General features: G+C 44.3%; 1 protein-coding gene across 3 annotated transcripts in view; it reads left to right on the top strand.

Annotated features, from left to right (window-relative positions):
• The window catches only part of ADCY2 (adenylate cyclase 2), a 376,288-nt gene that overhangs the window by 298,625 nt on the left and 50,603 nt on the right, over positions 1-27,060 (top strand). For all 3 annotated transcript variants that reach the window (XM_079144908.1, XM_079144907.1, XM_079144909.1), the window contains 2 exons: positions 9,006-9,090; positions 21,276-21,413. In XM_079144908.1, coding sequence (XP_079001034.1) covers positions 9,006-9,090; positions 21,276-21,413 — 223 coding nt within the window. The remainder of the gene's footprint in view (positions 1-9,005; positions 9,091-21,275; positions 21,414-27,060) is intronic.

The following is a 27,060-nucleotide window of genomic DNA, read 5'->3' as shown; positions in this document are numbered from 1 at the left end:
CAGTAAGATGCTCTTCTCTATCACCTACCTAGCACCTACAAACACAGCTTCCGTCCTTCTTTCCATTCCAGTGTCTTGTTTCATTTTGTTTATTTTTGCCTGGTTTTCCAGACTGGAACCTGCAGTGCACTGCTGAGGACAGGTGGCCCCGGCCAGCCTTTGTCACTCATGATCTCGGGATGGGGCATTGGGCCTTTCACTCACAGACATGTTCACTGTGAGTTTTCAGTAGGGTCCGTTTACCAGAATGAGGACATTGCACTTGATTCATACTTTCTGAATGTTGGATTTTGTCGAACGCTGTTTATGCAGCTAATGGGATGATCAGCTTCCCCCCTTTATGTTGTTTACATTGGGTGATTTTCAGATATTAAGTCAACTTTTTTCCTTGAGTAAATAGCACATTGTCTTGGAACAAAAACCTTTGAAATGCGGCTAAATTTGGTTTGTTAATTTTTTGCTTAAGAATGTTTTTCCTATATTCATAACAGATATTGGTCTTGGGTTTTGATTTCTTGTGATCTTTGTCTGGTATTGCTGTCAGGTTACACTGGTCTCATAAAATGAGTGAAGAACCATTTATTTCTCTCCTATTTCCTAGAAGAGCTGGTAAAAATGCTGTATTAATTCATTTTTAAATGACTGGAGGAATTCACCAGTGAAGCCATTTGGGCAAAGGCTATTCTTTACAAATAGAATTTATTTATTATTATTTTGAATTTTTTAAATTACTAAGTCAGTTTCTTTGCTTTGGTGGGTAAATCTAGTCATATTTTCAATTTCTTTTGAGTCATTTTGTGTGTGTCATAACATAGTTCTAAGAATGATCATCCTGCCGGATGTAATAGTGCATGCCTATAATCCCAGTGGCTCAGGAGGCTGAGGCTGGAGTATTCCAGTTCAAAGCCAGCTTTAGCAATGGCGGGGTGCTCAGCAACTCAGTGAGACCCTGTCTCCAAACAAAATACAAAATAGGGACTGGGGATGACACTCCGTGTTCGAGTGCCTCTGAGTTCAATCCCCAGTAGCAAAAAAAGAAAAAGATTATCCCTGCTTAAATACAAATCTGTCACACATACCACCAAGGCAAAAGCAGATAGATAATTATATCTGTATCATTGTTTTCCTTTCTCAGTCCCATGCCTTAGTAGATCTTGAAATTTGAAGAAAGCTCAAAATAGTGATTTTCAGATACATCCAGAAAAAAAGACCACCAGCTCTTCTGGGATGTTCTTCACTGTATCTAATAGACTATTACAGTCAAATATTAATAAAATATTAATAGCAACATTATTTTCTTGGGCTCTAATATGTTTACTTGACCTGATTCCACAATGTTTAAGGTCTCTGCCAAATGTCTTAATAGTAGAAAAATTATTCCTTAAAAATAAATGGATGAAATGGATGTTAGAAAATGAGGGTCTTTACAACTCATTATCATACAGAAATCCATTACTTAAACTCTGATTCACAAAATAAATCATATGATTTTAAAATAGATTAACTCTGATAATCACTAAATATGTTGATATGTGTGCAATTAAAAGTCAATGTATTTCCAAAATCACTTGTCTATTCATAATAATATTCAAAGATGACATGATCCAGGGGATATGTAATATTTGCTCAATGCTCCTAGTAAAAAAGGAATGTCTTCTTTAAAAAAAAGCAAAGAAATTTGCCGAAGTAACTCTGATTCCTTCCTAGGTTTCTACCTAACCAATAATAATATAGTACCTGAAAAATAAATAAATAAATAAGTAAAAATTAGAAAGTTCATTCAGTTAGTGGATACAGTTCAAAAAATTCAACAACAGAAAGATAAATTAACTCAAGTATTTCAATAAGGGAATTTAGTAAGAAATATTTACAGAATGAAGGAAAAACTGAGAAACCAAAGAAGGGATGGGTGATAAAGCAGTCCTTATATTTGTAACAAGAAGAACCTGCTACTGCCCTTGGTTTATAAGGAAACAGATGTAGGTGGGCCTTCCAAAAGATGCTAGTAGACCCACAGCAAGGCCTCTTGGTCAGAGCTGAGATGAAGGGTATTCTGACAAGGGTCTTGGACTGTAGAGGAGGGAGGGGTAGCAGCCCATCTAAAAAAAGCCACTTGGTAGGGAACAGGAGTTAGGTGAACGCCAGCCCACTTCCTTCCCTGCCTTCCAATCTCCAGTAGTACTTCCCATCAGCCAACCTTAGCTGCAAACATGGACAATGAGCCTGGGCTTCCAGCCCTCTTAGAAATGAATTTCCCAAATTTGTTGAAATAAACAACCTCCAAATACAGGAAAATTCTATTAATAGCAAGCAAGGGAAAACACACACACAAACACACACACACGGTGTATCATAGTTGAGTAGTCAGACTACACACACACGTGGTATATCATGGTTTAGTAGTCAGACTACACACATACATACACACACGCAAACGTGATTTATCATAGTTGAGTAGTTGAACTATAAGTGGGGGAGGGCTTGGGTACAACCAAAAGTGTATGGGGGAGACAGTATATACAAGGGTTCCAAGATAGAAATGACAGCTGACTTTCTCTCCAGAAACTATTGAGGACAGAAGATAATTGAATGTTTTAAAACCACTGGTGCAAACATCAACAACTAGACTAATATTGAATAAAAATATTCCTTTCTTAAGTCAAGGTAAAATAAAAACATACTATAAGTAAATGAAAAACAGGGAATTCACCACTAGTAAACTTGTAATAAAAGAAATGAAAGTGGAAATTTTTCAAACTGTGAAGTGATGTTAGAAGCGCACTTGAACTGCAGGAGAGAATGAGGAGCGCTGGATGTGCTGCATATGTGAGATTATGAAAGGGAATATGCTGGAAGTGAAAGACCACCAATGGTTTATCCAAAAAATTCTATATTCATGTACAGAGAATTCTGGTGCAGAAGATAATGGGATCACATACTTGTGAAGGTCTTATGTATTTTTGAAATGGTACAATATTAATGCTAAGTAACTTCTGATAAGAATGTGTGCTTTAACTCCTCTAAGCCATCATACCACAGTGATATGGGCACACCCATGTTTATAGCAGCACAAGTCTCAATAGGCAAGGTATGAGACCCACCTGGGTGTCCATCAGCAGATGAATGGATAAAGAAAATGTGGTTTATATACCCAATGGAGTTTTATTCAGCCATAAAGAAAAACAAAATTATGTCATTTGCAGTAAAATGGATGGAACTTAAGACCATTTTCTTAAGGGAAATAAGCCAAACTCAGAAAGTCAAGAGGCACGTGTTTTCTCATGTGTGGAAACTAGAGAGGAAAAAGGAAAAGGAAGGTGGGGGAAGGAGTGGGAATCTCATGCAAAATCAAAGGAGATCCATAGAGGAAAGGGCCCAGGGGACGGAAGGTGGGGTTTGTTGACAAGTGGCATTGGCCAAATTATATTGTTGCATTGTGTGCATGTCTCAATATGTAACAACCAATCCCATCAGGCACACCACAATATACCAGTAAAAAAGTGTGAGAAGAGAAGCAAAAGAAAGAAAAAAGAAGGTATACTTTAATTCTTGAACAATCATCAAAAAATAAAATAAAAGAGGTATAGTTAAAAAGCCAATAGAGGAAATTTTTAAAATACTATTAATATATTCAATTAATAAAAAATGACCATAAAAATGGGAATACAGGAATAAAGGAAATGAGATAAACAGAATACAAAGAGTAAGGTGGTAGATTTAAAATAATAGCAGAAACTACAGCGGGCTAATCATACAAGCAAAATCCATGGGACAAATGACCATCAGAAGTGTGGTTAAATTCAAGCGCATCACATGTGAGAAGGCCAAGTACGTCCAATAAATAGACCCTGCCACATACTGTCTGAGAGATGTGCTTTAAATACAAAAGGCAGGCACGTGGAAAGTAAAAGGAAGGGAAAGGCACACGATGTAGACGGTGAGCACCAACACGACTGTGCACACGTTAATGTCAGACAAAGTAGACTCCAAGGCAAAGTAGTAACAGAGATGAAGAGGGAGGTCAAGTCCTGAGAGGGCGAGTCATCAAAACACGCAAGTCAGAAATGTGCTTACACCTAATAACAGAACCAGAAAACAGGAAGATAGAAGCAAAGAGAGAATAAGGTGACTCCATGGTCACAAACACTCAGGATGCCTTTTCTTGCTCTTGGTGTACCGAAACAGGGTGTTGAGGACAGGAGCAAGATGTCAGATTCCTGTTTCACAGAGTGCTAAACCCAGCTGCAGAATACCTGTCATCTCAACTACTCCACTTGAGGAACACTGACCCAGCTGTAGCCTATGCTCAGCCAGAAAAGCCCCTGAACACATTCGAGAAGGTTCGAGTAAGTTCAGATATTTAACCACACCAAAATCAAACAAGGACTCAATAACAATAGAATATCTAAAAACAGTCCCAAATAGTTCAGTATGAGAAATATGGTTTCAGATAACCCACATGTCAAGCAAGGAATCACAATAGAAATGTTAAAATGTTTAAATAGCAAAAGATAATATATTAAAATGGGTGGAATGCAACTAATACAGAAATTGAAGGGAATCTGTTACCTTAAAATTCTTACACTAGGAGAGAGGAAAAATCAATTGTCCAGCGTTGCAGCTTAGGAATCAAGAGAAAGACGGGCAAAGTAGAATCAAGCAAGTATAAGAGAATAGACACCAAAGGTCAAAGGAGAAATCAGCTGAATGGAAAATGAATACTTAAAATAACAGCAGCAAATGTCATGAACCCCAGCAAAGGACCAAGAAGAGCAGGACAAATAAACATATATAAAAAGCAGGTGGTAAGAAGGTGAGATTGAATTCCAGCATACGAAGCGTGAAAAGAACAGACAGGCCAGGTGAAGGCAGAGCAAGCCACGTGCTGTCTACGAGAGATACGTGTCTTTCCAGATGTGCAGAGGGGCTTCGCTGGCCTCATACAGGTTACCTGTTGGTCAAAAGAGAAAATTAATAAAGCTAAAAATTAATTCTTTGGGAGAAAAACATTTAAAACTTCCTGAACCACTAGTCAGACTAAAAAGAAGAAAAAAGAGAAAGAACTAAAAGTACCCAGATAACAATATGGGTTGGGGGAGCTCACTACAGCTCTTCAGACAGTAGAGGAGAAACCTGAAACGTTATAAATCAACTGACTACAAAACAGTTTACAATTCAGATGAAATGGGAGGATTCTTTGAAAACGCAACTTACCAAAAATAACACGTAATGGAACTTTTCAGTGGTTATGTATCTATTACATTTATTGAATTTGTTTTAAAATTCTTCCCATAAGAGAAGCTTTATATCCAGATGTTTTCTGTGAGTCCTGTCACCTATTTTAAGGTAACAAGATGGAAGAACAAGTCAACTATTAGTAAGTACCTGAACTGTGAATGGATAAAAAAGTCCTGTCCATAGCAAGAGGTGGAAAGTTCAGGGCTACAAAGGAAATGCACATCTACATGATGTGCGGGAGAAATAGCTGCGATAGGAGGACAGAGGAAGGCTGGAAATAACGGGTGGAGAGTAGCGATTCCAGGAAGGGCTTACAGAAGAGAAAGATGCTGCGGTAGTGAGAATTTCAGACAGCAATAGAACTCAAGGGAGAGAAAATCCACACACGAAAAAGCAAGATTTTATTATGGAGTTGTCTCCAAGAAAATGTATCAATCTTCACGTATTTCAGAATCTTTTTCAAATAAATAAAGCAGAATTCAAATGTTCAGCTCTATTGACAAACTCACAATCCAGTTGAAAATGTTCACTCACTCTAGTATTGATAGTCCAAGTCAGTCTTTTGGGATTTCAATAGCTCATCAAACCCCCTAAAAGTTGTATCTAGAGAGCATCTTTGTTACCAGCGAAAAAAGAAGCAATATATCATTTTCAAAAATCCATATGACATAGTGAAATAAAGCATACTTGCCATACCCTGGGAGAAAAATAAATTGTCAGCATAGAAATAATAGAGGGTACCATCTCTCATCAAATATAATGAAAACAGAAGTGGCAAAGAGCAACCAAAATAATCTCCTTGTGAAATTCGAAAATCAGATTTCTGAATTGTTCTTGTATTAAAAGGAAATGGAAATGGAAATCACAGGCTTCTCAGAAAAGAGTGACAATGAGGAGCTATAAATCAAACCCTGAAGAATTTGCTTAAAGCAGTAATTATTGGAATATTTGCATCCTTGAATGCATTTATTAGAAAATACAAAAGAATGGCAATAAATGACAGTGAGGAAAAGAACAATGCAAGTTTCAATAAAGCAAAAAAGGAATTTTTAAAGTTGAATTTGAAACTAATAATACAGAAAATGATCAGGAAGCATGGCCTTTAAAAATAAACCAAGAATTCATTCCTTGAGATCAACAAAACATGTAAATCTTTAAAACACTGATCTAGAGAAGACAAGAGAAAAATGTTCAAGAAGCAACTCCTTTAAATATGGAGGCTTAAAACTGTAAGATAGTAATACACAAAATATTACACATTTGAAAATGTAAATCAAATAGATAATTTTCTAGGAATATTGTTAAAATTAACTCAAGAAATAGAACCAATAAACATGGCAAAATTCTGACAAGTCTAGTCCTTAAAACAGAACCTGGGTCAGCCATGCCGTTGCATGAACATAATTCCTCACTAGACTGCTTAATAGAGGTATAATTTTAGGCAAGTTTCTCAACTTCTTGGGTCCTCAGTTTGTCTTTGGAAAAAATGAAATAGTAGTAGTAACTACTATATAGGATTTTTATGAGGCTAAAGTGAACTATACTTATAAAATCCTCAGTACAGCTATTAGTTTGTAGTAAATTTTCAAGACATTAGCATGTATCATCATAGTCATCTCCACCACTACCACCACCACCATACAATATCACCATCATAATCATCACCATCAGCACCACCATCACCATCACATCACGATTATCAACATCATTATCACCATCACCATCCCCACCACCAACCATCCTTAGAACCATCACCACTATCACCATTACCACCACCATCACCATCACCATCAAATATTTTTCAAATAGTTTTTTAAATTTTATTTAATTTGTGGTAAGTTGAGTTTTACCAAACCATCGAGAAGGGAATGTTCATGAAACAGTTCCAGTTGAGAAAAAGAGGTGCTGTTACTGAAGCCAGCATACCTTGAAACTGGGAAAGAATTAGGAGAATATAGAATCAAAGAGAATCTCTCAGACCTCTTATATAAAATTGCAGGAGATGGTGGCAAACTAAAGATCATCAGATGATAGTCACATCCCCCTTCAGTCACAGTAAAAAGGACAAGGGCTCTCACACCTCTGAGGTGTGGACTGCACACATTGTAGACTTTGGACAAGGAACAAGCACTGGAGTGATGTGGGGTGGGAGAATGTTCTGGATAGGAGAAGTTAGGAGACATACAGGTTTACCTCTTCTAGAGTATAGCAGTCCCGGGCGGGATCACATCTCACTCTTTGTATCATGGCATCTCTCATGAGCTGGCCCTTGAGAATTGTCCATCTGGGATTATTTGGTGTATGTACACCCTTCTAGCAAACTGATGGCCACTCATAAAATGCAATTTTTATGAGAAAAAATGTTATTCTCAGGCCAGATATTGGAAAACTCTGTGAATCATGTCCAGGACATGACTCAGTGCCCAGTACATCACTGGGTCAGGCTCAAATGTTGGTTTGAGCTCGAGTTTTTGTAGCTCTTGCTTGCTGTGTGTGTGACCCTATGGTCATCTCTCATAATGGAGCCAGCGTCTGGGGTGTGAGTCGAGCGAAGCCTTTGCTGTCGTGTAGCGTCGGGGCCGGCACCCAGGGCACTAATGGCTCGCTTCCTCTCCTTCTGGGGCTCAGCCTGTGCTTGCAGGGTGAATCAGTTGCTACTGATTTGCATCTGGGTGTTGGATTCCATGGCTGGCATTTGGAATTGCTGCTCCTCTTTTCAGTGCCAGATCTTGTGTTTCTTCACTATCTCCAACCAATCTCATGGGCCCGGGGCTCCACTGCGGTCTCAGACACTACCTGACCTCCCCTTCATGTGCCATTCCACTTTCACCTTTGAGCATCTGTTGGGTTTCAGCTCTATTTCATACTCCTGATATTTTCCTCCTGGGATTAAATAAAGTTTTAAGACGTTGAATTGTTTAATTATTTGAGGACCATTCAGAAATGCATATGACTAGCCAGGCGCAGTGGCACTCACCTGTAATTCCAGTGGCTCTAGAGGCTGAGGCAGGAGGACTACAAGTTCAAAGCCAGCCTCAGCAATTTAGCACGGCCCTAAGCAACTCAGTGAGACCCTATCTTTAAATAAACTATGAAAAGGGCTGGGGATGTGACTCAGCAGTTAAGTTCCCCTGGGTTCAATCCTTGGAGCCAAAAAAAAAGCATATGACTCTTATAAATGAACCCGTAACCCGCCAGTGCAGAATTGAACTTGGTGGCCCTGTTTCTCGTGCGACTGCAGGCTTCTTTATTCATTGACTCAACAGTCCTGTGAAATCTTGAGAGAATCTCAGCAAATTTAGATGCTTCTGTGTTGAGGACTTGGCTGTGTGGGATTGAAGAAGGTGGGAATCAGGGTCTCCAGGTCGAGGAGTGGGGGTGGGGCATGAAGTCTTTGAGGTCACCATGGCGAGGCTGCCTGATTTAGCATCTGCAGGGACATCAGTGGCATGACAAAAGCCCCTGAGATGGAGGATATGGCCAAGCATGGCACCATAGGCAAGTCACATATATATATGATTTTTTTTCACAAAGAACTGACACTTCTGGGCAGTTTGGAAAGTCACAGCACGTCGATCCACCATAGCAGTACGCACTTTAGCATGGACTGTGTCATCTGTTTTAGGCTCATTCTCACTTCTCAGGAAAGCTCTGGAGGATCGCAGCGCTCGCTCGCTCGCTCGCTTCAGTCCCGTGAGCCCAGAGCGCCATTGGAAGCCTTCCGGATGGCAGGCCGGGCCCTAACCTCTTGCTTCTGTTTCCGGCAGGACGACTGTCCTTGGCGTGTCCTTTGGAGCTGCGTTCCTCTCTCTTGCCTGCATCCTTTTTGTCTGCTTTGCTGGGCAGCTTTTGGTAAGTGCTTCAAATATGGGACTTCTTTGAAAACAGTGTTCATTTTATGGAAATGGATTTCTTGCTTAAAACATTCAAATCCAGGGTGCTTACTGATTTACATTTCAAGAGCGTAATTCCCAGCAAAGGAACAGGTGCCCTTCAGGTCAGCAGCCCAGATGTGAACTGAGGTAGCTCATGGACAGCTGAGGTGCTTGTTTGAAGATTATTTAAAATGTTGGATGTCACACCCTAACACATGCTTTTATTGAGTTGTTTCTGTCAACATTTTTTATCGTCTGCTTTGTTTTCTGAGTATCCACACTAGTGAGCATCAGTATAAGAGGAAACTGTTCTTGTACAGGGGGATTGAAATTCAAACCAATAAATCTTTTACATCCACTTTCAAGATATAAAATTTTGGAATATCTGAAGGTAGCAAACATTAGAATGTTTTAAATTAGTGTTTTAATTTTAGCCAACCATTGTAACCATTGATGGTTTAAATACTTATTCTGGATATGACTTAAATCTAAGCTTATTCTTGAGTGTAAAGCAAGTGTCCCTAGCTGACCAGAGCTCAGTGAGAGCTGTCCTGAGACAGCCAACAGGAGACAGCAGTCCCAAAGACAAGTCAGCGCTTCCTCTTGCTCCTTGGAGATGATTCAAAACAGAAGAGGCCACTCTGAGCCAGGTTTCCAGCCGAATCCATGGGCAGTCTCAGGAGAAGCCCAAGAGATATTTTTTATTGTCTTTTTTTTATTAGTGCATTATAGTTACACATAATTGTGGGGTTTGTTTTGACACATTAATAGATGCATGCAACATAATCTGCTCCTGTCCATCCCCGTACCACCCTTCCCACCCTCCTGGGCTCCTTTCTCTACTCTATTGGTCTTCCCTCTGTTATATGTTTAGTTTTTATTAGTACCATATCGTTACACATAATAGTGGAGTTCTGTTGATAATTTATTATACAAAATAAATAGGAATAGTCGTTAAAATCTTTGTGAATGGATTATTTTGTGTGATGTCAGAGGTTATAGACAATACTATAAATAGTTCCATATTTTCAAAATCATGATTTCTTCTGCCAGCTGGACTCTGGCAGCCAGTTTAGATGGGATGAGCGAGGAGGCAGACTCCAGTGTGCAGCCCACCCGCCGCCCCTCCAGAGAGTGCCCCACCGCAAGGCCGCAGGAGTTTGCTCTTTGTGTCTGTTTCTCCACTGCAAGGCCCTTGCTGCTGGAACCACATCAGCACGGTGCCCTCAGTCCACAGGCCCCTTGAAGCCTGTGCCCACTTCGGGAGCTCTGAGGACAGTGGCCCTGAGCCCAGGCCATCTGTTGCTTTCCCAGGTGAAGTGCCTGAGTCTTCTGGCCAACGAGGGTTAGGATTCTGAAGCGTGCCTCTCCTTTGACACCTCCCTTGCCTCCTCTGCCTTCTGTGTGCAAACTTTGATGGATTTTGTTCACTTTAGTATATTTCAGATCTTTCGAATCGCACTGAAAACTCCCCAAAATGGGACTATGGTTTCTTTGATTTACTCAAGTGCACACCCAGCGTCTCGGGGCTCTGAAACTCTCTGCGGACTGCTTAGGCTGTAGAGAGGAGAGGTCAGACGGGAGAGTGAGCCACACTGAAGGTCTCCTCGGAGGTTCTCGTCAAAGTTCTGGAGTGCTTTTATGCGAGGGCGCCTGGTTTTCCCTGTCCCTGGAGACATTCCCCGGGTGGGAAGCACAGCTACACTGTCTCCTCCTCGCCCACAGAAGCCTCCACCGCCCGTTTCTCAGGGGCCCTCACTGTGGTTCCGTAGGCAATGCCAACCTCCTCCTAACTCCGCCAGTTGACAGCCTTGTGCCTAAGAAGCCATGCTTTCTATTTTCCATTCCAAGGACTCTGGCTTTAGGTGTGGGGTAGTGGTATATATTTAGGGTTTCAGGCTGATTTTTGTTCCCACTAAGTCGTTACAGAAAAGCAGCACAGGGCTGAGGCCCAAAAAAGAATCTCAAGAACAATTCTGCTGCCTCTGTGGGAACGTTGCTCTTCTGATGCCTGCCTAGTCCCCCTCCCTCTCTCGCAGAGCTTTTGCTCCCTCCTGCGACCAGCCAGTGTCCCCTGGGGGCTGTCAAGATGACATCCCAGCTCCATGTCCCCTCCCCTTCCTGGGACTTTCCCAGCCCCTGGCACCCACATACCACATGCTGGGAAAGGCTTTTGCCTCTGTGTGTCTCAGAGAGAAAATTCCATGGCTACAAATCACCGGGTACTTGCTGCCTGCTCACGAAGCCTGTATCATGCCAGGGACCAGGGAGGCTTACCTTGAAGAGGTTTGCTCTTCCTGAACTTGGATTAGTGAACCTCTTGGCACTGACTGCAGCCCAGTGTGATGCTTGTCAACTTCAGGACAGAATTCTAAGCCCAATGAGCGTTCAGACCACTCCATGAGGATTTTTAACTGTCAATGCATTAAGGAACGGGTGGTTTAAGATGGCTTAGTGTGCTTTGAATCCAACTCTCCAGTTCATTCCAAATCTGTATATCCCAAACAGTCCACAGTGACCTGGAGAAACACTGCCCCCCTAACGGCTCATTCCCTGGCCCCGTGGAAGCCAGCCAGTGCCACGAGGTGTGGGATGATTGGCATTCACCTATGAGTTAAATAGCTGACGAAGCAGTGGCTGATGCCCCAGACTTGCCTTCTGCTCACAGGCCTGCTAACCATCTGAGAATGTAAATGCCAAAGGCAGAACCGGGCTGTAATGGCAGCGTCTGATTCTCTGTGTGAAGAATGAGAGTGGGCGCCTCCCCTAAGGCAGTGGGGCGAAGGTGAGCCTGGCTGACACTTTTCTTCTGGGGCTTCATCCTGTCACCCTCTGCAGCACAGAAGGCATAACACAAGGAAATCGAACTGGTCACTTCCTAGCTGGGTTTAACGGAAAGAGAAAAATATCAAAATGGGTGAAAGCTGAGGATGAAAGACAAGGCAGATTTTGTTCGGTTGACAGGAAAACCATGAAGATATTTGTTCAGTAGCATGTTCTGAAACCCGCACCAGGGAATTCCCTTCTTGTTGCCGTTAAGTCCATGCGCGGCCCAGCCTCTCCTCTCTGCCCCTCCACTGCCGCCCCAGGCGCGTCCAGACCTCCTGTAGGAGCACCCCCCATGTGCCCCTTCTCAGCTAGAGCCCTGGGGTCAGCTCCACTGCCCACCTTCCTGGAAGCCTTCTCGGAATCACCAACCCAGGTGACAGGCCCTTGTCTGGGCCCTTTGAGTCTCAGGACCTGTGCCTTATTTGTTCCTCATTTCATAACACCTCAATTTGACTTCTGATTTTTTTTCCTGTTTGTTCCCTTCGCTTTAAAGCAAGAATGTTTTCCTAAACCTCCTCTCTATCTCCTGCTGGACCTAGTAAGATTCTGTCCGCGTAAACATGCTTGGTAAGCAGATGCTCAGTAAGTGCCAGGACTTCTGGCTGTTTCTGTGGGCTCTCTCCCCCGGCTCCACCGAAGTCCTCCCTCATTTCACAGGTGCCCAGGTAGAGTGAGAGGTGCCTGAGGACCTTCCTCATTCTGCATGGAAAGCTCTCCCAGTGGCACTGGCATCCCCTGCTCTCCCGACCTCGAGGAGCCAGCCCTGAAAAGCCCACCTTTCCCGCCAGCCCCGACACCTGGAGTCCTTGCTTTCGTTCTGTTAGATGGAGAGATCTGCAGTGAGTTCATCTCAGCAGGACATTGCTCACTGCAATACTCGGGCACTTGAAAGACAGGATAAATATTTAATGCCAGGAAGCTTGGAGGCATGCCAGGTGGCTCCCAAATGCAATTTCCTGGCGCTGCTGCTCAAAAACCTCCCGCCCTGGTCTTCCCCCAGGTTCGACCCCACTGAGCACCATGCTCTGGCCCAGCTGCACCCCGGCGGGCCTGGCCTGGTGTCCTCATGCAGCAGATCTGTGTCACATGCCCCCGAGGTGCTTTGCTTTCTGATTCTGGCGTGAACTTCAGGATTGTAAAACCTGAGAGCAGAAAGGGAACCAGAGACAATCTTGTCCCGCCCCTCAGGTTTGGATGAAGGAATCAGGGCTCCAGAGAGTCATGCACTTACATGATTTTCCACTTCCAATTATTAAGAATAAAAGGTGCTTCTGTGAAAAAAAAAAATGCAAGAGGATCCACAGATGGATTTCTTAAGGTTGGAGCGGACTCTGGGCTAAAAGCACAGTGTGACAACACAGGCCTGCGTGTGGCTTAGAACCCTCAGATTCAATCCAAACTACCAGCCGTGGGCAAGGTCCTGGATCCAGCTGATCACAGTTTGTAACTCACACGTTATATTCAAAAGGTCCACTCACTCTGCCAGATACTTAGCATGTACTGGCTCATATGTCCTCACAAGGGTCCTTGGAGGGAATGTCCACTCTACAGTCAAGGACAAGGAGGCTCATCAGTGCAATGTAACCTGCCCAGGTGGGGTGGCGGGGAGGTTGGAGCCAGAACTGGAACCAAGCTTTGCAGCCTTGTCTTGGAAGGCAGGTTCCAGAGGGCTAGGCAGTGTGATGTCCAGCAGATGGGATCCAGCAGTAGACAGGAATGTCCATACGCATGGCCATTGGCCAGGGTGGCGTAGAGGTTGCCTCATGGTGTCTGCTGAGTACCCACTGATCAAAATAACATTTTTGGTAATGAGGTAAGCACACACTGCCCTCTTCCAACCTAGTTTTCTGATGTACATTATTGTGCTAGAGGTCCAAATTATTTAAAACTGGATATATACTGGATATATTTATACTGGGCAAAGTATAAATGCATCTTAAAAGATATTTGATAAAGTGGAAAAAAGAACATTAATTTATAATTAGATTTAGATTTTAAAATATTTTAGCAAGAAAATACTCAATGATAATATCTTGTAAAATGTGTCTGTGTGCATGAAAGTTCTTTCAAAGTATTTTCATATACATTATTTTGATAATGAAAACAATCCATTTCATCTAGGTGGAGACTAAAACTAGAATAAGAGATTCAAGTTCACAGTTTCATTACAGTCAGCAATAAAAGAACAATTATAGTTGTCAGCACAGTAACAGTAATAATAATAGGTGCAGAGTTACTGTCAGATTTAATGTTCCAAACTACCTGAGATGGACTTACGTCTATGACAAGTACAAGAGAGTGACTCTAACTAAAAATACCATTATAAAAAAAAATCCCCAAACCAAAAATTCATCTTTAGAATAAGCCTGCCAGATATGGCAAAAGAAAATGCCGGAAAATGTCAGAAGAAAATTTTCTCCCAATGTTGTTACCTTGGGCTTTGTGTAGCGGAGATCATGTGATGCCAGTCTGCCTACCTCATCCCAAGCAGAGATAAAAGCACAGATACAGGGGTCATATTGGGGAACAGAAAGTAGGTCATGCACCAGCTAATAGGGAAGCTTTCTACCCTGCAGGAGTGCTTTCCCTTGGAGTCTATTTTCTCTAATGTCGGTACACACTTTCAGCCTCCCTTTGGCTGAATTTGCTGGTGTCCTTTCTTGTCCTCTTTCCTTCTGCTCCCCCTTGTCCATCTCTGAGCTGAGATATCTCTGGTCAACAACCTCTGGCTCCATCTTGTCTTCTCTGATCCAAAGTCTCTCTCTTTTACTTAACAAGTGTAATACATTTACGTGTATTATAATTACTGCTGTAGTCTTGTTTTGCTTTTTTTTTTAACCCACCATATGTCCTTTTTGCTTTTACTTATTCTTTCTCCTCTCCTATCTTCTCTTAACCAATGGAGATTTTTCTCTTTTATTCTCTCAAATAACTTGGAAGTGATAAATTACAGTCTGGTTTCGTTTCCAGCTTGGTCTTGGTGATTTGGCCTTGGTTTTCATTATCGCCTTGAAGCCAGTGTGTGCATGTGACTTACCAGGTGCATCCCATCTGCATGCTGGGGAGCTGTGCGGGCCTCAGTCTGTGTCTGATCCCCCTGCCCATCTTCCATGCCAGTGTTGCTTGGATGTTTCTAAACGAAGCTGCTCAAAAGATTCATTGTTATTCTCGCTGCTGTCTAGGAAATTCTTTGCTTAGTGATTTTTTTGAATACCATGTCTCCCTCCAGGACTCAGTTTCCTTATTACTAAAATGCTTTCTTTCTGTGAAAGTATGTGTACGATAATCAATCTTCATATTATTTCAAAAGAGAGTTTGTTTGTTTGTTTTTCCTGGTCGTGACCATTTATAATAATGTTTTCTAACATTTTGAAATCACGATTGCCTATTTTCCTGGCCTCCATTGTAGGCCTCTTTAATTGCTGTCCCTTGGTAGAGAAAGATGTCTTTCTCTGTGGTCATCATAGGGTTAGATCTTTGTGGGTTCGCTTTCCTTCTTCCTGTTGCGCTCAGTGTGTCTCCTCCACCACAGCCTCATCCTGCACCAGGTCATTGCCCCACATCTCCTCCCGTCTCTTTTCTATTCTCAAGCTCTTATTGGAAGAATATTGGCCCTCTCCCTTGTGTCTCCTGTCTCAACCGCTTTTGTTTCCTCACTTCTTTAATGTCCTGTGCCATTTTATGAGTCATTTGCTCAGATCATCTTCCCTCTTTAGCATGATCATTGAGCTTTAGACCTCAACATCAACATGCCCCTCTCGAGAGAGTCAGTGTGACTCCTGAAAACAGCCCTGTCATTTTCTGCTGCAACTCACTGCTTCAGGATGGAGTCTAACCTGCTTTCAGCACCTCGTCTTGTTTTATGGCCTGTTTCAGATTGTGTTTACACAGGCAGATCTTGTGCCCTTCTGCTCTCTGTGATACACTGACTCTTCCTCATGCAACCATTGCCTTACAGGGTTCATATTTGTCTCGTGAGGTCACATTCAGGGAGAACTGTGCCTGCCTGAGGTGGGGATGACCCTGTCCTCTGGGGGGTAATGCATCATCTACAAGCAGTGTTGTTCTTGCTTCCACCGGAGACCCAAGGACTTTCTCTGGGTTTCCATTTGTCTAATAACCCTTCAATTTGGGATTCTCCTTATGATGCAGATAATATAACTTCCACCCCAACATCCACATTTAGAGTTCATGTTTGTCACTGGAAGCTGATTGATCTTTTCCTGGGTTGGTAGGTAGAGTAATTCTGGTCTTCTGCATGGAAGAAACAGCCTTTTGAAGCTCCTGGTCTTTTGGAGGGGTCTCAGTCCTGGCTACTTACCATTTGTAGGCCTGTGGCAGCGTCTTCCTTCCCTGTGGGCATTGAAAGTACCAGCTATCTGCTCCGGCACATGTCCTGCTGCAGGACACTCCTGGGCCAACCCTGCAGATCAGTCCCTCTAGCACTGAGCTCTCTCTGTCCCTGTCCTTTGGGTGAATTCTCTCTGGGTCCATCCTTAAGGTAGTGGTGCATTCAGCAAGCATTCGTTGGGTCCCCCTGCTTGACAAACACAGGTCTGGTCTCCAGAAAGACAAAGGCCAGTGATGTGGGTACTGTCCTCAACCAGTTCTACTTGTGGCCAGAGGCAGGCATGTCAGCAAAGGCAGCACCCTGCAGAAAGTGCTGAGTGTCTCACTGTGGAGCAGTGGTTGAGGAATATGGCTTCTCCAGGGCCTGAGAAGAAACAGGTTGACTTTGTAAATTACCAAATAAATAAAGAAATCCTCCTATAGGAAACTCATATACAATTAATAATCAAAGCACACATGAGTCTTTATGACATTAAATGTTAGGAGTAGTTAATGCCCCAGTGTGTTCCTGCAAGTCACAATGGTGGTCCTCAGCCAATGAACACCAGATTAGAGGTTCCTTCAAGAAAATACGCAAGAGCACGTGTTGACATGACAAACTTAACCACCATATTTTTGAGGCAAGATTTTAACATGGGGTTTGCTTTTTCTAGTAGTAATGGTTTCTTACTTAGCATCTTGATGGTTTTATGACTCTTCTGAGTTTTTTTATTTTATTAAACTTCACTTAAGATAAGCAACTTCTTTTCTCAGGTATCTCCTGAAAAATATATAAGCACTCTACTTTTCAGATTATTAAGTTATAAGGAATTAATTTTACAGCAAGAAGCTACCAGTTGTTTCTGATGCAAGATGTTCAAATTAAGGAAGGGAGGAAGGGAGAGGCGGGAGAGAGGGAAATATTTTTGGTAGTGTTGCCTTTTCTTGGTTTATTTTTAACCCAGATAAGGGAGCTGAGCATTTCATTTTCCTACAGAGGACCTGCCCAGACAGGATTCATCTTGCACCTTTTCCACGGCCCCTTGCTGCTCATCCTCCCCAGCGCTAATTCTGCAGTAGGGTTTTCCTACAAATGCATTTTCTCTCTGCTTTTCATCTCCTGCTATATTTAGTGCCTGTCCTATGAATGCAGCTTTAGCAGCCAAGAGCATTTCTGAAGGCCAACAGTGAGTTCCTGTATGTTAGAGCCGATCCTCAGACACAGGGCTGCTCATGGTCAAGAGCAGGAGGGCTCCGCCACAGCAAGGCCAGCACTTAAGATGCAGATTGGGGTGGATGCTTGACCACCCTGGCTCAGAGCACGCATCTTCCCCGTTTCAGCTGATGAGCAGCTTCTGAGCAAAGGTCCGAATGTTACTAAATATCCTCACTCATAATGTTTAATTAGAATGGCCAGGGCTCTGATAAACTTTTTTTCCCCAAAGACTTCATCTGAATACTTAACCAGAACAGTGTGATCTGAACTAAATCCTGGTCTGAAGTCACTCTTGCAGAGAACTGCTAAACGGAGTCACTCGCCCCTCTTGCCTTCCCGTCCAGGCCTTCCCGTCCAGGCCTTCCCCTGGCCTCCTCTTACTCCATCTTGGCCTGTTTCCCCACTGACTTCTCCTTCCTGGCCCTCAGCAGAGTTTGCTGGGTGTCTGACTTCAGAACAGACGTGCTCACTCTGCCCCGACTTGGTGACGTGGATGGAAATGTAGCTGCCTGGCTCCCACCTCGAAAATGAGAGTATTTTGCCTGATGCATTTAGAGATGAAGGCACAGGGGCACGCTGGGGCATGTGGAAGGCCAGGCAGGAGAAGGAGGCCAACCGCGTGCACCCGCACCCTGTCCTGAGCCCGCATGCTGAGCCCAGGGGCCTCGTGAGCAGCCCCAGGTGCTGCACAGGTAGAGACCACGTTCCCAGCTTCTTCCCACCTGTTTCAGTAAATGGGAAGCCCAGGAGCAGAATGTAACGGCCTCCACTAGGCAGCGTATCCGGTGGAATTATCACCATATTCTCAAAACATTCAAAGAAACTTTTTTTATTTTTATGATTTCAAATATCTGTCTGTGAAGTAACTAGATAATATTTTACCTAACTAACTGCAAGATGAATTCTGAGCAAGATTTAAATTTTCTCCCTGACGCAATAAATCTTTATATTTTCTGCTCTTACTGTTTCCCGCATCATATGTATTGAAATTCTCTGTCTATAGACACGTAAGCATCGATTTTAATAATTTTGTCCTGAGAAAAATACTATAGGATGCACACGTGGATATTCTCTTGATTTGCAAAACCACAGCAAATCCTGCCTTCCTCTGACAGAAGCTGAGCTGGACCAGGTGATTTCATTTGGGTCCTAGTTCTTCATATTTCATTACAGCTTCTGCACACAGTCTGATTGTGTTCTGTGGTAGTAATATTACTAGACGTAGCATGAATTAAACAATAACGATACACTTTCTCAGGTGTTCTCTGACTTCATGGTCTTCTAAGTTTCTGCAACACTGTGTATGTCAGAGCATTATGGGATAGCCTTTTTATTTATTTATTTATTTTTCCTTTTTGGTACTGGGATCGAACCCAGGCGTGCTTTACCACTGAACCACATCATCTGTCCTTTGTATTTGTTATTTTGAGACAAGGTCTCACTAAGTTGCTGAGACTGACCTCCGGATTTGCGATCTTCCAGGCTCAGCCTCCTCAGTAGCTAGAATTATAGGCATGTACCCTATGCCTGGGTTGGAGCAGTAAGAGGCATCCTACTGTGTGACAGATTTAAAGCCATCACCAACCCCTATCTAAACCCCACACTCAGGTAGCAGTGTGACATGCAATCTGGCTCCCTAGTTGCCTGTGGGAAGATGCTCTTCCATTGGGCACACCTGCCACCAGCCAGTGGTTCACCTCCTGTGGTCCCTGGAGCCCAGAGCGTTACTGGCCCCAGATCCCCAAAAGGCTCTCAGAGAAATGTGGGAATTCCTAGGAAAATCAGCCCAAGAAATAAACCTAAAATGTTGTCCTACATCAGCGTTAGTGGGGCTCCTGAGCTACAGACAAACCTCCTTCATGTCTCACATCAGGACCTGGAAGGGGAGAGAGACCATAGTGTGATGGAGGAGAGAGAGAGGATTTTACCATGTTGTCCAAAGAGACATAAAGCAGATAGATTTATGGTCACTAAAATGTTCCTGAGAAATGTCATATTTTCTTCATAGAAATAACAAGAAGAGTCAAGACTTGTAAGTCCATTCCCAATGCCCCAGGTAGCTCATTTAAATCTCTGAAAAGGTTGAAGAGGCTGGTACAGCCATGAGTCCCATTTTACAGACAAAGAAACTGAGACCAGAGAGAACAATTAACCTGAAGAAAATCTCATAGCTCTCTGGGGTTGAATCTGGACCACTGGGTTTTGACCCTCTAACCACCTCTTGCCTGTATTAATGTCATAATAAATGCAATAAATTAAATAACAGCCTTTAACTTATTGCAATCTTTTGCCAATGATGTTTTTAGAAGTGATTCAGAAAGCAAATGTGAAAGAGGCAGAGAAGGGATGTTCCCTTGTGATAGTCAGGAGTATTTTCGGTTTGAGTTTTACTGACGTCACACCACTCTACCATTGGGTTAACAGAGTGGAGCAAGGTCAGTGGGCATAATTTCTTTACTTGGGAATTCCAATAGGAGGAAGAGTCCACAGTCTGTCCTTCAGTGGGTGGCTGGATGTGCAAAACGTGGTGTACACTTGGAGGAAGTTTGTTCAATCCAAAAGAAAGAAGGAAGTGGGTAGATAGCACAATCAGAGGACCTTTGAGGACATATGCTGGTTAAAAAAATTCAACCCAAAGGACACGATGCTGCACTTACAGGAGGTCTCCCGGGTGCTCAAAGTCATGGTCACTGGAAGCAGGACAGTTGCCAGGGTTGGGAGGAGGAAGAAATTCAGAGCTCTTGTTCCATGGGTCCAGAGATTCAGTTTGGCAAGATGAAAACCTAGATGTGTCACACTACAATGTGAATGTAGTTGATGTTAGTGTACACTTAAAAGTGGCTAGAGGGTAAACTTAATAAGGTGCATTTCTCTGCATGATCAAAAATGTTCAGAAAAAATTTTTGGAAAGAAAGACTGGCAGACAGGAGGAGGTGAAACCAGCCTACCTCATGCCATTGGCCACCATCTTTGTTGGTTCAGACACCAAACTAAGTCTGTAGTCTGGTTGTATTTTCCTTTAGGGTTTTCTTTTTCTTTTCCATATGTATATTTTTACCAGGGATTGAACCCCAGGGTGCTTATCCACCAAGCCACATTCCCAACCCTTTTTATATTTTATCTTGAGACAGGCTCATTAAGTTGCTCAGGACCTTGCTAAGTTCCTGGGGCTGGCTTGGAACTCGAGATCCTCCTGCCTCAGCCTCCCTAGCCACTGGGGTTACAGGCATGTGACACTGCACCAGGTTCTTTTCCATATTTGTATCAGTGTATTACAATTATGCATAATAGTGGGATTAGTTGTTACATATTCCCACATGCACATAAATATAACAATATAACAATATAACCTGGTCGATTTTGTGGACTGGATGTATCCTTACGATCTGCCCCTGTAGCCATGAAGGGGTGGAAGAGAGCAGCTGTTTCCTACACAGATCAGCTGAATCTAACAACCATTTCAGATGAGAGCCAGCACGTCCCCAGGGTGGTTTGATTACCTGACACATTTCTTCTGCCACCAGAATCACTTAAAAGCATAAGTTCAGGTTTATTTTAAAAGGCATGCAGGTACCTACACCTTTGCCATAGAAATGTAATTCATTCTTAGTGTGTAACAGGGACACCCACATAATTGTAATGAAGTTTGTGGCTTGTCGCGGGTCCCAGGAGAGGGTGGAATCTGCTTGTTTAATCCGTGAACGGTGCTGACGCTCCTTGCGGTTTTAACTCCATCGTTAATAACACGCTAAACCACTGTGCATTCATTTCCTTCCTCTCTCCTCCAGCAACGCAGCAAAAAAGCCTCCGCCTCCCTCCTGTGGCTCTTGAAGTCGTCGGGCATCATCGCCAACCGCCCCTGGCCGCGGATCTCCCTCACGGTCGTCACCACAGCCATCATACTCATCATGGCCGTGTTCAACATGGTAAGCCCGGGGCTCCTGCCAGGCAGGGCTCATGCCAGGCAGAGCATCATCGCCTTCCATGCCTGTCCTAGTGCAACTCTTTGGTGGCACCCAGTGCTCTAGCTCCTTTGGTGGCACCCAGTGCTTCCTGCCTATTAAATTCTCAGCTGCAGCAAGTCTCTCCAAGGAGAGGAGTGCTTTGCACAAGTCACCTGTCGAGAGAGGGTGGCTTCTTAGGGCAGCATCCATGTCCTTTTTCCTGGTGCCTGCTTGGCAGAGGACAGAAGTGACAAGGAGGTGTCATCACGACAGACAAAAGGGCTATTGGAACCATCAAACTAAGAGGGTGCAGCAGGCAGGGTGTCCTGTCCAGGAGGTTAGAGGGCTGATTTCAAAGCCAGCTCCTGACATATGCTGTGAGGTTTGGGCAGATTTTCCTTAAGTGTCACAGGCTCTGTCTTCACTTCTCAAAAGTGACAGTCAAGACTTAGCCACCATGTGGTTCTGAGGGTGAAGTGAGCTGAGTTCCCTCCACGCTTAGGACAGGCTGGGCGTTTTGTCCATAGGGAACCACTGGCCACTCTTCCCAAGCTCAGGCCATCATTGCAGGCATCTTCCCCAAGGTGTCACTCAGGCGTCAGTGTGCTGGGGAAACGTCCTTCTTAGTATTCTATCATCGTCGTCATCACCATCATCAAGGGGGGGGGGGGGGTTGACACTTTGCAAATGCAGAGGAACATGAGAGTAGCATGAGTTCTTGCCTTCCAGAAGCATAAAATCAGGTTTAGGTGACAGGCCACATATAATCTAATAATAATAGAGAACTTGATAATGTCTTCATAAAGGAGAAAGGAATCATTGCAAATTTTTTTTTTTACACATAAAGGCATAAATGCACCCCAGGGCCAATGCTTGGTGCGCAGCACCCACGGCATGCTCTGCCTCCCGGGAGCTCAGAATGGGGTACAGGTTCAGGAGACAGAATCCTCCTGAAGCACAGCAGGGGGAGCAGTCAAGGCACATGGAGGTGGCAGGAGGGCAGAGCGGGCCTGCTAGGCTGGGTTCGGAAGCAGGTGGAGGTGTTCACCAGGTGGACCTGCAGGAAGTCGGGCCAAGAGAAGGTAGGCAGGAGAGGAGAGATGGCTTTCGGATCTAGGATGAGGGCAGGAATTTGCAGGAAGAGTAGTGAAGGATAAGGCTGCGGAAGTGGACCTTGACCTGGGTGTTTACATGAGTTAATCCTCGGCCTCCTACGATAGATCGCACAGTTGCTCCCAGACACCTGCAGGTTCAGGTGAGGCCAGTGCCTACTGGAGCCCAGCACAGAGGTGGATTGGTCTCTCCATCCTCTTCAACAGAGAGAAGCCGTGGCTTGCCCCACTCCACCCTGAAGACGTCATGGGGGCAACGGGCAGAGGCAGGTAGGCACGGGCCTTGGCTGGAGACCTGAAACCTGGGTGCACCCACAGTGGGTTCCCCGTGCTCAGCCCATGGCCCATTTGTGCCTCAGTCCTGCCCTCCAGCTGCAGGGAGAGCATGGGCAGCTCAAAGCAGTTTGGTAGATTAAAGCGGCAGGAGCCAGCTGAATCCGAAGTGAACTGCAACCAGGAGGGGCAGCAAAACAGCACTGGTGAAGAATAACGGTGCACTGGCCAGATTCTGAGTGGATTTGGAGCCAGGAAGTGGTGTGTCCTTCCCACTCAGAAGTAGTGACGGCTACGAAGCCTTTATCACCAGACCTCCTCATCTCCCACCCGTGTTCTGCGCGGGCTTCTGAGAGTTTGCCTTCTTCATTGGCCAGTAGCTGCATGTGCCCATTAGAGCAACAAGACAGGTGAATGACAGACACCTGGAAGAGACCTCTGAGCAGGTCTTCGTTTTCTTTATATTTTCAAACGACCTAAGGAAGTGCATTGTTGGTCAGGAACAGTCATGGTCATTTCCTAAGTGAGTGAGTGAATAGGTAGGTACCAGACCTTCTAAAAAAGAAACCATTACATTTTTTGTGAAATCCAAACTCGGAGTTACCACGTAATATTTTAGGAGACCATAACTGGGAAGCATCCTACTTGGAAGCTAACCACATTTCATGTGGGTAACTCGTAATGATTGACGGTAGTTCAGTGGCTTTCTGTAAATGTTTGACAAGCACGCACTTAGCAGACTTCTCTGAAGCATGTGATCCTTCTAGAGAGAGGTATGTCTTCAGTAGCAGAAGGAAGTCTTCCAGTGCTGTTCTTCCTCACCAAGAGCACAGAGCATTGCCAAGGGAAGTAGAGAAGTCCACAGAAGGCACTCCCAAAGGGTAACAGAAGACCTTTAAGAAGGAGTAAAAGGTTCAGATCCCCACACTGAGCAACCCTCTGTGGGGCAAGGACTTGCTTTCTTTCCTGTCCAGTCTTTCCATGCAGAGGGGAGGGGACCGGTGACTTCCCTTGGCCGTTTTTGCTGGCACCTAGTGCACTGGAACTAGTGGCTCTGGTCCATGCGGTTGCTCTTGTATTTATGTCAAAGCAAATCATAAATGGTGTGGACGCTGACATTAGGTATGGAAAGGAAGTCGTTTTACTCATAGTAGCGCCGCCTTATCATTTATTAATCACAGAAGGGCTTGCCCCAGGGCCCTGCCTTTGATCACATCAAACAATTTACAGGGAAATGCCCTCCGGCTCCTCGGATCCCCAGCTGCTGAGCTGGAGGGCTCAGTGGACCCCAGTCTCCTGCCCACACTCCTCACTGGGTGCTGCCCACCAGCTTCAGATCATGAAAGCAGAGCAGGCAGGTTAGAAGGGACCCCCGTGGATGTGGTGCCAGGGAGGTGGTCTTGCCTCTCGCTCCCCTCTCAGCTGGGAAAGTGGACACCTCCCCGGGGGTGCCGGCAAAACTCCTTGGTTTTCTCTTAGGGACAAAGCAAGGATACTTTGGTTTTCTTTCTTTTTTCTGTCCTTAATGTTTGCTCTTCTCTGTTGTGTAATAATGTCTGACATAAAACCTGTCCCTCAACCCCACAAGCGTGCAGTCCCGTGGCCTCAGTGCATCTGCAGCTTGGTGCGGCGCTATCCACCTCCAGACGTGCTCACCGCCAGGTGGGGATGCTGAACCCAGGAAGCCCCGGTCCACCCTTCCTCCCTCCCCGTCCCTGGTAACTGGCTCTCTACTTTCTGTCTTGTGAGTTTGGCCATCCAGGTAGCTCTGGAGCCTCCTCCAGGTGGGATCCCAGGTAATGTACTCTGGTGGCTGGCGCGCCTACGCGCACCCTGCCCTCAGGTCCTCCGTAGCAGCCCTCAGTGTCCCTGCCTGTCTCCAGATGATAGCAGGCAGCCCTCATTAACAGCTTCTCCAATGTCTTCTGCCATCACCTGTGGCCTCAGAGGGGACCATTGGGGATAATTTGAGATGGCCTGAGGCGCCCATGACCTCCCTCTGCTGTTGACTATGGACCTGGGGCCCTTTCATGCTGAGCCTTTCCATCCATTTTCAGTAACTAGTATTTTGTTTTTTTTGAGCCTGCATTTTAACAGACTTTATAAGAGCCAGAGCCAACTAGAACACTGTGCTCAGAAGACCAGCTTTTAAAATTTATTACGCACTGATATTGAATGACAAGTGCGTAGGTCAGCTTTAGGTGAACTAAATTGTGGGATTTTATCAGGATATGTTCAACATGTGATGCTCATCTATTGGCTAAATATCTCAATAAAAAGTGGAGAACAAACAATTAGCTCTCCCCACTCTTTTTAACACAGGTTCTTGATATCAAGTTGCAGGTGCCTGGTGCTGTTCCACTTGAACTGGCAGCCACTGCCTTGCGTGTGTGTGGAGCTGGCAGCCCTGCCAGGGCGCGTTCTAATCCTCAGACCTGCCATCCTGCGATTGCCCCTCATCATCGTGCAGTTTCTTCTAAGAAAGTCATTATAAGTGAATCTCACATGAATCATGAGCCTATCTCACATGAATCATGAGCCTCACAGACAAGGGTCAGGCAGGGTCGGTGGGAATCCCATGCAGAGTCCATGCAGATGACAGACACACAGGGCCATCAGGCTTAATGCACCATGTCAAATCGTGTGCTCACTTGGACATGAGCTGAAAAACATGGTCTTAACTTTTTTTTAACTGCCCGGGAAACGTAAGATGATTCAGAAGTAAAGTCTACGCAGTCCTTTCAGCACTTAGGAGGGTGTCTTGTTCTGAATGATGGTGTCTTCCCAACCAGCAGCAGGACTGAGCATGTGCAAATGGCTCCAGCGAGAAGTCCCCAGGTAGCACTGATGCTGAGGTTCATCGTGTGGAGACAGCTGGGGCTGTCAAATCAGAAGAAAGGGGGACAGGGGATCAGGGGCCGCTTGGCTTCGGGATAGTTGGAAAACCCCGGAAAGAGGCAGCCAAGGGGCTGAGGAGGCCTTCTTGTGTACAGTGGCCAAGTTCACATCACAGTTATCTTGCAGCACCTGTGCGGGTCATGTGGCATCCAGAGCATGTCTCTCCTTCCGCAGCAGGAATGTAACCTGTTCTTACTTATTTAAATTCTGTTCTCTATCGCAATTACATCAAGAAGGTTTAGTTCATCATTTTAAGACTGTGCCTAAAACTGAGCTTGGTGGTCACCCACCAAGCTAAACAGTTTTCTTTTATTACTTATTTCTTGATTCTTTGCTATAATAGAATTTGGGTCATATTAAATCTAAATTTGTAGCATTTTGAAGACCAATATTTGCCAAGCAATTATTCCACTCATTTTTTTTCTGATATATTTTTCCCAATTGCACATGTGCAGTTATACTGTGGCTTGTGACTTTTGTTATAAATTCTTTAGCACTATATAAATAAATCCACATTTCTTTGGTTTTTAAATTTAATGTTTTGCTAAGTCTTACCAAATGATATGAGAGGTAAAAGTGCTGCATCAAGTGTTATTCCTGGTAAACAAGAGGCTTATCTCCAAAAACCTACTGAGTAAACACGGTCCCATCTGACTAGGTGAGCTCAGGTGTTGGCCAGTATCTATGCCATCGAAGGAGATAAATCACTAGGCAAAAGCCATTGTGGAAACAGTACAGGGAAGTTTTGCTTTTCCAACTTCAAATATGAATGCTTAGCCTTCGTCGAACTATAGCCCAGATTCACAGAGAAGATGGATTTCTTCCAGCCAAGTGAACCTGGCCCAAGTCACAGCTCTCTGTTTTATTTTTCCAGAACATTCCTCTGACTCTCAGCCACATTACAGCAAGTGACCCTTGGTCACCTGGTCTGAGAGAGAGAGACAGATGGGGGTGAGAGAGGAAGGCGAGGCTGAGTCTCTCCAGCCTGGCTAACAAGCCACCACGTCCTTCTGGGTGCTGCTAATGACCACATGACACAAGAGCTCACTGTCTTTGTCTTCTCAGGATTCCTTTTTACTTGTCCTGAGAACATCCATGCTCTTGAGTTTGTGATGTCTCATCCAGATGCTCACAACCAGTGCATACAAATGGGATTACGTTTTACCCACAGTGTTAATTTTCTTTTTCTTTCTTTTCTTTTTAATCCTGGGAATTTAACCCAGGGGGACTCAACCACTGAGCCACATCCCCAGCCCTTTTTATTGTTTTGTTTTAAGACAGCATCTCCCTAAGTTACTTAGGGTCTTGCTAAGCTGCTGAGGCTGGCTTTGAACTTGCAATCCTCC

Source organism: Sciurus vulgaris (assembly GCF_902686455.1).
Source record: "Sciurus vulgaris genome assembly, chromosome: 6".
Classification (NCBI taxonomy): domain Eukaryota; kingdom Metazoa; phylum Chordata; class Mammalia; order Rodentia; family Sciuridae; genus Sciurus; species Sciurus vulgaris.
The sequence above is the reverse complement of the archived record's forward strand: the minus strand, read 5'-3'. Positions and strand labels throughout refer to the sequence as shown.